The sequence below is a fragment of the Phaenicophaeus curvirostris genome, chromosome 15, assembly GCF_032191515.1.
Source record: "Phaenicophaeus curvirostris isolate KB17595 chromosome 15, BPBGC_Pcur_1.0, whole genome shotgun sequence".
Classification (NCBI taxonomy): Eukaryota; Metazoa; Chordata; class Aves; order Cuculiformes; family Cuculidae; genus Phaenicophaeus; species Phaenicophaeus curvirostris.
The window spans coordinates 4,445,892-4,458,010 of record NC_091406.1 but is presented as its reverse complement, the minus strand read 5'-3'; the positions used below and the strand labels follow the sequence as shown (position 1 = coordinate 4,458,010).

Below are 12,119 nucleotides of genomic sequence, written 5' to 3'. Positions count from 1 at the left end.
TGGTAGAACAGTATCTACTTTACATAAAAGATCATGTTATTTCTATGTTGGTCAATAAGAAGAGATGGGAAAGTAGCCTTTATCAGTAGACGGGCACAACTGTAGTGAGAAGCATACTTTATACGTAATCTGATAACAAAACATGAAGGATAGGAATTTGATAGGAGTGGTTGGACTCGATGATCTGGTGGGTCTTTTCCAACCTGGTGATTCTATGATTCTATGAATACATTGCAGCTAAGACTGCAATTGGCTTGCCAATGTCAAGGGTAAATTTAGTAACTCTGCCTTTGTGGGATTTCAGCAGCTCAGAGATGACTCTGTATCGTAGGAAATGGTAGGAGTTTTGATATGATTTTTGAAGAGTTTTATTAGGGAGTTCTGTCTCAGTTTGCAAATCAAACAAACGAACAAGAAACCTCAAACCAATATGTATTGACTCTCACTAGACTGAATACCAGTCGTTCTACTGATTATCACCTCATCACAATCATTCCAATAAAAGCCTGATCCTAAAAGCTTTCTAGGTATGATATTCACGTAGAAACCAACTGGAGCATGTTTCCCAAGCACCTGATTATACAGCAGCTAGGGGTACGTCCTCAGCTTGAGTAAATGTTTCCAAGTTAGTTTTAAATCAGGTAGAAATGAAGCATCACAAGCTCAGGGATTGATGCTTCATTCTGGTCCGTACTTTGCAATTAAGTTATGCCTAGAATGAAAAGTCAACTGGTTTAAAATCTGCTTTAATTTTAAATAGAATTACTTATGATAGCATGATTTAAAAATTATACAGTGTCACAAACTTTTGGCTACTCTCTGGCCCTTATTCATATGGGATATGATTGAGATGGAAATTGATGTATTCACTGGCTGGAAGTTTATCGTCTTTATTTTTTGGGTCAGCCAAATTACTTTTCTAACTGAAAAAGAGATAAGATATGTGAGTAATTGTAACAAGAGTGTGACTGCATTAATCCGTACTTTATGAGATTTTCCCTTTTCCAAACCCTGTTTCAATCCTTTTTTAGCTTTCCAGAACTTCTACAGATGGTGTTTTCCAACAATAATCTTTGCCAAAGAACGAATTATTTCAATGGCTCACAGGTTTGGGGGAAGATGATAATTTGTATCTCTGAGGGTTTTTTCCCACTCTACAGTCTTTTAATAACAACACTGTGAGCCCCATACCCTGCTGTTTTCACGCCATGACATTTTTCACTGTCCTAATTGTTAATTAAGAAATACTTAAATAATCAAAAAGTTTTTCTTGTTAATCTCAGTCTGTTTCAATTTTCCTGCATGTTTTAAACTGTAATAACAGTTTTGATTTTCTGTTCTAGAAATATGAATTCTAGATCACTATTTTGTGTCTCGAAAGCCTCACTTACATACACTGCCTCCTTTTAAAATTTCTTGAATAGCATGGACGCCTTACAGATAATTTCAGGCAGGTACATATTGAACTTCATAGCGTAACTCCTCCTGCTGTTTTCAAACATAGGTAAATGTCAGTCATGCAAAAGCACCACAAAAAGGTTCTATGGAACGAGACATAGATGTGGCCTAGAAATAGCAAAGAGGGAAAAAAAAGCAAGCAGAATGTAATTTAACTGGAAAATACATAAAGAAAGATTTGCAGAAGTAAAGATCAGAACATGGCTGAGAGTGCTGATGGCTCCAGGTTTTCATTTGGCAAAACTTATGATCCTGGACTGTTTTGGACTAAGATATACTGAAGGGAAACTAGACCTAAATCTAAAGGATTGCACTATACTAACAAAACTTACTTAAACTCAAAAAATCCAGCTGATGCACTTAAATTGTTTTTAAAATATGCATCAACACCTATTGAGTGTGGAAGCCAACACCACTGAAATAAACTAGATTAAAGAGGTTGAAACAAGCTAAAAGGATATGACTTTGTGTTTGTATGAGGGTTTAGATAATCAAAACGTTTATAACTTTTTTGACTTCTTAATGTCTTTCTATTGCCCCAATTCTCTTTTCCAAAACTTCAATATTACTTTTCTTTCTTGGAAGTTTAGACCCATTAAACATTATGAAAGAATTATGATTCTTTAGTGACAAAAATTATTATGAAGACTTCTCTAATAATGCATTTTGTATCAGCTTTTACTAAGAATATATGTAATGCAGGAAGCCTGGTGCTGAAAAGGAACAATTCAGGTGCCTGTTTTGTGATCTCTTAAGCAGTGATGCCCTCCTCTGGGCTCTCGGTAATGTGCTTGGAATGGCGAATGTTTTATACATGAAAGAAATGTGTTGTTTCTTCTAATATTCCAACACCAACTAAATTATGCCACGAAGACATTTAACACAGTGCATTATTTGGCCAGTGCCTCTGGTTTGAGAAACACGTTTTCTTTAGCTGATGGTGCAGGTGGAAGTTTTACCTGTGTTAGAAACTTAAACTCCTTATACAATGAATTATTATTCTATAGATTGTTATTAGAATTGAAACAATTTAATGCTGCAACTGCCCTGTCAGGAAGGGCTGAGGAGCGGCTGAGAGAGCTGGGGGTGTTTAGCCTGGAGAAGAGGAGGCTGAGGGGAGACCTCATTGCTCTCTACAACTACCTGAAAGGAGGTTGTGGAGAGGAGGGAGCTGGGCTCTTCTCCCAAGTGACAGGGGACAGGACGAGAGGGAATGGCCTCAAGCTCCACCAGGGAAGGTTCAGGCTGGACATTAGGAAAAAATTCTTCACAGAAAGGGTCATTGGGCACTGGCAGAGGCTGCCCAGGGAGGGGGTTGAGTCACCTTCCCTGGAGGTGTTTAAGGCACGGGTGGACGAGGTGCTAAGGGTCATGGTTTAGTGTTTGATAGGAATGGTTGGACTCGATGATCCGGTGGGTCTCTTCCAACTTGGTTATTCTATGATTCTATGAAAAGTAGGTATTTCTTTTTAACAGTGCTTGCCCTTTAAGTACATAGGATATTATGCATTTACTTGTATATAGTTAAAGAAGTTAAAAGTATGTTTGGGAAACGGCTGTAGCTGTCAGAGCTGTTTTAGCAGACGTGTTGCAGCTCACATGCACAGTGTGAGACTTGCTCCTTGGTTCCGCGCCCACGCCACTGCATGTCTCACGTCTGCAATGGCTCGTGTAGCTAGAGAGAAAAGGCACATTTCAGGAGCACGTAAGGCACATGGTTCATAGGGATGTGTACAATTGATCTGGTGGACTGATGGAGTGACTGGATGTCTCAGCAGGCACGAATCCAATAGGAATTGGAGAGGTCTGGTTGGAGTCACGGTGGCTTAGTTGACCTGCGAGGTATGAAGGTCTGTGGGAATCTGACACTTGGCTGTCTAGGAATCACTGGAGCCTGGTGGTGCGTGTCAGAGCACGTGTCAGAGCATGTGTCAGGGCACGTGTCAGGGTACATGCACTTATGCAGTGCACTTGGCCCTTTCAGTGTGGGGACCAAACTCTGAGAATGTGATTTTAAGTGAGCATGTGATCCACATGATGCCACTTACCCGGCAGTTGGGAAAGGACGGTGGGGCTATCAATTCATGCTCACACACTGAACACAAGAAGCTGGTGAGGGGGCTGGAGAACAGGCTTTATGAGGAACGGCTGAGAGAGCTGGGGGTGTTCAGCCTGGAGAAGAGGAGGCTGAGGGGAGACCTCATTGCTCTCTACAACTACCTGAAAGGAGGTTGTGGAGAGGAGGGAGCTGGGCTCTTCTCCCAAGTGACAGGGGACAGGACGAGAGGGAATGGCCTCAAGCTCCGCCAGGGGAGGTTTAGGCTGAACATTAGGAAAAAAATTTTCACAGAAAGGGTCATTGGGCACTGGCAGAGGCTGCCCAGGGAGGGGGCTGAGTCGCCTTCCCTGGAGGGGTTTAAGGGACGAGTGGATGAGGTGCTGAGGGACACGGTTTAGTGATTGATGGGAATGGTTGGACTGTGGGTCTTTTCCAACCTGGTGATTCTATGATTCTATGACCTGCAAAGGGTGAACAGTTCCTGGGAATCATAGAATCACCAGGTTGGATGCGACCTCTTGGATCATCGAGTCCAACCATTCCCATCTGCCACTAAAACAGATCCCTGAGCATCTCGTCTACCGGCCTTTTAAATCCCTCCAGAAAACACTGTCTGAAAGGAAACAGAGGGACATTGCATGTAAGTTTCAAGAAACGCAATTCCTCAGACGAAACTTTATTTCAGTTTAAATCAAAATATTCCACTTTTTGTAAGAGGAACTGCTTTTTACATGCTCCACCTCCCCCGCCCCCCCCAGGCTGGGGGCGGAGAAGGGCACGAGGCCGCCTAACGGCCGCGTTTCAAACGCTCCCGCGCGGGGCGGGGCGGGGCGCGCGGGAGAAAGCGCGCGCGGCGGGGCCGGCCGAGCCCATTGGCTCCCAGGGGCGGGCGCGGCGCGGGCCCCGCGTGTCCCGCCCCTTCGCTTCCCGGATCCCGATTGGCTGCTCGTCGCGTCCGTCAGGGCCCGGCCCTGCCCTCTCCCCCGCCTCTTGCCGACGCGCGGCGGAGGTCGCGCCCTCTGATTGGGCGCGGCGGGCGGCCGAAGCCCCGCCCCCGGCAGCGATTGGTGGGCGGCGCAGGCGCCGCGCTCTGACTGGCTGCGGCGGGAGGGGCGGGGCGCGCGCTGTGGGCGGGGCTCCCGGCGTCCCCTTTGTGTGGGCACCAGTGGCGAGGCGGCGGCCGCCATTTTGTGCGTGCTTGTGTTTTCCCCCCGCCCCCACACACGCCCCCCCCACTTCCCTCCCCCCCTCCCCACAATCTCCACACGCTTTTCCGCGGGAGCGGCGGCAACCGGGGCGGCCCCGTCTCTTCTGCCGGTCAGGTGAGGCGAGGGAAAGCATCGCCCGCGGCTGCCGAGAGGGGGAAGGAAGCGGCAAGACGGAGAAGGGTGGGGGGGACCCGCCAGAGCTGCCCCCCGACCGGAGGAGGAGCCTCGGCGCCAGGCCCAGGCGCGGCACCGGCATGGAGAACTCTCAGCTCTGCAAGCTTTTCATCGGCGGCCTGAACGTGCAGACGACGGAGGCCGGGCTGCGGGAGCATTTCGCGGCTTATGGGACCCTCACCGACTGCGTGGTGGTGCTCAACCCGCAGACCAAGCGCTCCCGCTGCTTCGGCTTCGTCACCTACTCGGCGGTGGAGGAGGCCGACGCCGCCATGGCCGCCTCCCCCCACGCCGTGGACGGGAACGCGGTGGAGCTGAAACGGGCCGTGTCCCGGGAGGACTCGGCCAAACCGGGGGCCCACGCGAAGGTGAAGAAGCTCTTTGTGGGCGGCCTCAAAGGGGACGTAGGCGAAGGGGACCTGGTGCAGCATTTCAGCCAGTTCGGCCCCGTGGAGAAGGCCGAGATCATCTCCGACAAACAGAGCGGGAAAAAGCGCGGATTCGGATTCGTCTACTTCCAGAATCACGACGCCGCCGATAAGGCGGCCGTGGTCAAGTTCCACCCCATCCAGGGCCACCGCGTGGAGGTGAAGAAAGCCGTGCCCAAGGAGGACATCCAGGCGGGCGGCGGCGCCTCCAGGCCGTCCCGGGGCGGCCGAGGAGGAGGAAGGGGTCGGGGCGGCCCATCCGGTAACCGGGATCACAACGGTCTTTCCAAAGGAGGCGGCGGTTACAACAGCTACGGTGGCTACGGGGGAGGCGGCGGCGGCGGATACGGTTCCTACGGCGGCGGTTCCTATGGCGGCGGAGGGGGAGGCGGCGATTACGGCAACGGGTACGGCGGGTTCGGCAGCTACAGCCAGCACCAGTCCTCCTACGGCCCCATGAAGAGCGGCGGAGGAGGTGGAGGAGGGGGCGGCAACTGGGGGGGCCGCAGTAACAGTGGACCATACAGAGGAGGTTATGGTGGGGGAGGCTACGGGGGCGGCTCTTTCTGAGCTGGAGCGCCCGTACCCATCGGGGGTGGCCTGTAGAGCCCTCCTTTGATGCGGGGCAGCTTCTACACGGTTTATCCTCCCATTCGCCGAAGGGCAGCTCCTTTTGAACGCCTCCCTGCTGTGGGAGCAGCTCCCAAATGCCGCCTGGGGGGTCGCCTCTGCTGCCTGTGCCACTTCTTTCTCTTTGAAGATGGACCGGGCGCCACACACACATACTTTGTGTTACAGTCATTGATGGACTCTATTTTTTTATTATTACTTGGACCTTGGTCGTTTTTATACTAGCAACGAAAAATGTCTTGTTTTGGTTTTTTGGGGGGTACGGGGTTGGGAAGTGTCTTGCTCATGTGGAGTCAAAACCAGGGAGGGTTATGGGGGAATTTCCTTTGTTGTAAGGACTCGATACCTGGCTACTACATTTTTTTCTACAAAATCTACTCGGATCCCATGACTGAAATTAACGTTTCTGTAAAGGAGGAAAAAAAATCGTTTTTACGTTTTTTATTTTTTAAATAAACCATTGTGTTCATTGACCTTTACATGTCTATTTTTTTTCCTAGGATCCATTCCGTACGGTTTTATGGCTTTTCTAGGTTTGAAGCAAATGTTCCTCTGCTTTAAAGTCCCTATGTACTTAGAGTAAATATTTTATTGCCAGTAAAGGTCCTTATTGACTTGTTTGCGACTCTCCTAGTGAATTTATCGGTTTTCAAACAGTCGACAGAGAAATTTTTTTGAAGTACTGTTCTGTGGATGTGGTCTGTTATTTCAATATTCATTCTCACTTATGCAGTTTGTGTGCATCCACTGTCTTGTACCAGGCAGTTTGTCGTGCTGACGTAGTTTAATCATTTTTTTTTTTCTATAGGACTTCTCCATCAACGTATCTGCTGTGTAGTTTTGAAGAAATAGTTTGTGTTAAGCATGTGATTCATACATATAAAATGTTCAGAATTTCTGATTGCTTAGTTTCAAGTGTATGATTCCTTCCAGGAAAGGGTCAACATTTATCCGCTATTAAATGCGTACTCGTTTTCATAGTACTGGGTTAACAGACTTTTCACTCTGAACTATTGTCCTCCGTTAAAGTTCCCCGAGAATCTCTGGCAGCACCATCTACCGACGGGATGGCAGCCCCTATGCTGCAGGCTTCATTCCAGCAGCAGTGAAATTGGTTCGCTAACAATTGTACTACACTTCTGAAAGTAATTTTATGCAACTAGATGACTGGTGGAGAATGCAATGACAGCTGAATGTGAATAAAGATGGGCTCTGTGTGTACTGACTGGAAAAGAGGAATGGATTTGCAATACCTGCTTCAGCACATATTTTGGTGGGTTTTTTTTTTAATCAACTGCAATTGCCCATGTTTCAAAAAGCAGGAATCTAAACCACGTGGGCAATGTGCTATGATAAATGAGCCAGCTAAGTGTACCAGCAATATAGGTGCCAGTTGTAAAACAAAAATATCTGTGTAGTCTGCTTGATTTACAAATGTATATTTGTAGCCCTTTCACACAATAGAATTAAAGTTTGTTGTTTATTAAAAACCATAATGTTTTAGGGGAGAACTGCCGTCCTGCATAGAAATATAGAATAGCAACTTTTATGGGTTTATGGATATCAAATAAAGATTTGAATTCCTAATACGCTTGAGTGAGAGTATATATGATATGGGGGCATGGATTTCAAAAGTACAAAGTTATTTTGACTTAAGGTTTCTAAGCATGTAGTCTTTAATGTTAATGCTTTATTGAACTGCATCTTAAAAGCTGGATTTTTTTGCTTTGCTCCAGATATGCAAGATATTAGGCATACAATTCCCACTGATTCCAGTGGAAAGTAAACATCTAGGACTTTGTGCTTCTGGGCTGAAGGATTCGCATGAAATTTCAAAGTATTGTCAGTCTTTGTCAATCTAACCTGACGCTGATGTTGAAATGAGTCTCTTTGTTGCTATTTGAAGTAAAACTAGCATTAACTTAATTACCTACAGATGCTTAAATAGGACAACGTTTTGGTATCATCGGGATTTAAACCAAGAGCTGAGTTTCCTCTTGACTGTGATAATTTGTGGCTCTCGCAGTGAAACTAGTTCTCTTTGGTGTAACTTTTATGGATGGGTTCTAAGTAAGTTCTAAGTAAATTCTATTTGTGATTGCGTTGTTAATCTCAAGGGTGAATCGGCGCTAGTCACTTCAGAGAGGTGCTTGTAAAAGATGGTGGGACAGCTTCAGGTGGCTGGTTTTACTTCTGTTCACTGGGCTTGAAGTTTTTTACTTTACCGTTACACTTCAAAACCGTGGTGGACTGTCGTCTTTGAACTTTGCATGAAGCAAAGCTTTCCTTTCTGTAGCTGAAATGAACGACTGAGTCCAAGGTCTTGTGTTTGGGCATATGATTTAATCCCTTGCAGTGTTGAATTGCCTTAACCTTACTGAGGGACAGCCTGATTTGGAAAGGAATGGTTAAATTCAGTGCTGTGAGGAGGCCTGGTATTTGACTGGGGAAGGTAAAGATTTGTGCTCCATCTGTAGCTTTCTGATATTTTCACGTGTTGCGTGCCATGAGAGAATATGTTGGTAATAGAAATGAAATTTTTAGAAAGGTGACGTTGTGTGAATCTTGACAGTTTTGTCAAGCTATAGATTGATTTTGAGAGTTGTACTGCGCATGCTGTTGATGACCTGTACATAATAGTCTTCCCGTAGGATTAATGCCTCGTAGAATAAAAAGTGGATCCCAGAAGTTGCACCTATACTAAGGAGGATGCTGCCTAATTTCTGTCAAAGTCTGTCATCTGTTTAAGTTTACAAAATGCACTATGGTGAGAGTCCTGAGTAGCTGGGACTCACTCTGCTCTGACCTGTTGTCTCTAAGGAGCAAGAACTTCCTTGTGGCAATGCAAGTAATGTGTGAGAGGCTCGTGTAAGCACTTGTTTAATCAGGAGCACTAGGATGTACTGTGAATAAAGAGATGCAGATCTGTATGGGACAGCATTGAAGATACAGTGACTTAAAAGACTGAATATAAACCTGTTTCTAGTATGGTTCCTAGCAAATAAAAAAGATGTGTTGCTAAAGCTCTGCTTTTGTATTTAAAAGTATTTAGTAATTTTCTGATCTCTGGGTGGATTTGTGCATAGGAAGAGCTAAAGTGAAACAAAGTTTATAGCTGGCATGCAAACAAGTTCATGACTGGGCAGTCACTCTAGGATGGTCACAGAGATAGAAATAAAGTAACTTTAATTCACTGGTCTTTAGTTTGTGGTTTAGTTCTGAAGTATATGTGTCTGAAATGATCTCAATGATATAATGGCTTTCTGTTCAGGAATGACTGCAGGGTTGTGTTGGTTTCACCTGTGAGAAATGGGAAGTGAGAGCAACTGGTTTACTTTCAGCATTTAATGATGACAGTAAAAGTGCAGTAGTTTTCTTAAAACACAGGTCTTCTTTTTATTTTTGTAGTCTGCGTGAACAAAAAGCAACTTCCCCCAAACAAAGCTTTTCAGAGACTACAATATAACCACATGTGTCGTGATGTGCACGCATTTTTTTAAATAGCAATGGGTATTCATGTGCTCTAAGGTATAATTTGTTCTTGATTCTGCTTCTTGTGTGACTTGTAAATGTTATCTGGCTAATAAAAGTAGCCTAACATACACTTTTATAGTACTGATGATTACTGCATTAAAATAAACATGCCGAACACCTGTATAGGTAACGAATTGATACTTGCACAAGTTGGTGGAACTACCTCTCGCTGTTTTCGCAGTAGGTGATGCAAAGGGGGTTCAGAACAGCTGGAACAGCTGTGATCACAGTAAATCTCTGTGGGTCACTGACTGTATTGCAGCTGTGACAGACTTGCAAAACTAAAGCTGTGCCTTGCCCTGCAGGCTTGTGGAGTAAATTTAGGTGGACAATCTCTACCCTCCGGAACTGAGCATGTTTGGGGTTTGTGGTGTGTGGTGAAATAGCATGGTGTGTGGTGCAGCTGCAGCACTCTGGGACTCCCAGATCTGCTTACAGGAGGGCAGCTGGGCTTGAACCCTAGCAAACACTTTGTGCGCGCATACTTAGTAAAAGTGAAATATTTAAGGTGGTTAAAAATGTAGTTCAAAGTTTTCAAATGCTCTATGGTGTCTTGTGTTCCCTCCAACACAGACCACTTCTACAACGTAAATTTTGCTTTCATTCAGCACCGAAAGACCTAAGTGGATGGTGTAGGTGGAACAGTGGTTTATTATCCTGCCTTGTCAGTTGATACTATTGTCACAATATAATTGCATTCCTATTGCTCCTGAAAAGGGTCTGAGCCTGAGTGGTGCTGAGGTCCCCAACCTCCCATTCAAGTCTGAAAACAGAGCAGCTTCTTTCGTTTTCTGTGTACCTCAGTGTTCCTTCCAAAAAGCAATAGTTTGGTTGAAATTGTTGATTAATCTCTGAAAAATATAGTTTAAGGACACCTTTCTGATAGCTGTGCAGTGAACAAAACCATGGTGCATTTTGCAAGAATGGGATTTTGCTCCTACAGTCTGGGAGATGATTTGTTTTCTAATAGAAGGTAGCTTATCCAAGCCTTTTAAAAAAGGATTGCTTGTCCTGCAGTAGCTATTGTGGATTAGTGTTTATCACTAACCAGCAGCTTGTACCACATTTACCTGGTATATGTTGGTATGGACCTCTGCGTCCTAAACTAGGAAGAAGGCATTTCTGATATGTCTTTTGAACTATATATAACTGATTTTGTGATCCAGTGTATGCATCTCTTAAAGACGACTTTTCTGCTTGTTATATTTGTATTTTGTAAATGAATAAAACAATTACATCCCTGCTTCACTTTAAGATGTATTTCACAGTGCAAGCGCATCATAAAAAGTTTTGAGGCAGCCTGAGTGAGCACTGTTTACTTTTATTGATGGGCTATTAGTGAGCACTATTTACTTTTGTTGATAGGTCTCCTATTTAACTATTACTACACTATTATTTCTGGTATGTGCATGTATATGCCCACACATACATTACCTCTACTTCCACTTACCTTTAATGAGTATTTACTTGCACTGTAATGTAAGTACTGCTATTGGTGGGTGTCAGATGTGGGTTTCTTGTAACAAGATGAAAGGCTTTCTGCTGTGTTTCTTTACATAAGGGTTTTCTATCACTTACCTGTATACTAGGACTTCTAAAGGGGCCGATGGACTTGGGTACTTTCCTCCTTGATGTTCCTCTGACAAATCCTAGCCTTTTTAGCTTCTCTGCTTCTGGAACTGTCCTCTATTTCTGTCATATGTAAAGGGGAGGAAATACATACTTACTTTTGAACTAAAACTTCTTATTCGTCTGCTTCTAAGAGTGTTTTAATCATACTTACCTTCCCCTTAAAAACATCTAGCCCATCCTGTGGGGAAAATGGGTAACGGCAATACTGAGGGCTGTGAAGAAGCTGTAGTTTGGTGTAGGAGAGACATTCTTCAGATTTTTGAATTTCCTGCAGTTCCCCTATATTGAATAGGCTGAATGGTTAAAAAGGTAGAGCATGTCAGCTCTAGGCTGTAGCAAAAAAACCAAAACAACCCAACCTCAAACTCCAATATGAAAATAAAACTCAGGTACTGATCTCGATCCTTGGTTCAGCCTTTGCCAGTAGGAATCCTAAACTAAAAGTTATGATAGCGTTTTCTTAAGTACTTTCTTGGTGCAATTGATCTAGGTGTGACTTTTTTTTTTTTGCTGGCAGTCTTAGGCAAAGCTGGAATATTGCCTATTGCTGTTACTGAAAGCATCGAGCTTAGAGCACAGGCTATTCTCAGACTGTCAGCCATCCAGGCAACCAAAGCTCCTTAACTTTGAAAACTAGATGTCAAGCCCAGTCAGACTAATAATGCCATCTGTCTGAGGCATCTGGATATTAACCCTCTTATTCTGATACATTCAGTTTCATTCTAGAATGCTTTCACAAATGAAAAATATATGGATTTGGAAAGAACAGCTCTTGCTCCAAAAAAAATTTCGAATCACAGTATGTAGAGCTATGTATACTTTTCATACATATAACACAATTGATGACTATAAATATCTCTTTTCATATTGTAATGCAGTAAGGAATCGATGCCAGTTTAGAAAGGGATTAAGTTCCTGGTTGGAAATGTGTCAAGTGTGCATTTGCTCACAGCCATCAATAATTGCACATTACTGATGAATGTTGCAGAGAAATTC

General features: G+C 44.5%; 2 protein-coding genes across 2 annotated transcripts in view; one reads left to right on the top strand and one right to left on the bottom strand.

Annotated features, from left to right (window-relative positions):
• The window catches only part of HNRNPAB (heterogeneous nuclear ribonucleoprotein A/B), a 302,005-nt gene that overhangs the window by 211,403 nt on the left and 78,483 nt on the right, over positions 1 to 12,119 (bottom strand). The gene's annotated exons all lie outside the window — the stretch shown is intronic.
• Positions 4,763 to 6,431, top strand: HNRNPA0 (heterogeneous nuclear ribonucleoprotein A0). Its single transcript, XM_069869336.1, has one exon. It carries the CDS (start codon positions 4,980 to 4,982, stop codon positions 5,895 to 5,897), a length of 918 nt encoding a protein of 305 aa, XP_069725437.1. The 5' UTR covers positions 4,763 to 4,979; the 3' UTR covers positions 5,898 to 6,431.

Bases quoted from the DNA above. Each gene is read 5' to 3' on its own strand.
- HNRNPA0 (XM_069869336.1), top strand. From the start codon at position 4,980: ATGGAGAACTCTCAGCTCTGCAAGCTTTTCATCGGCGGCCTGAACGTG.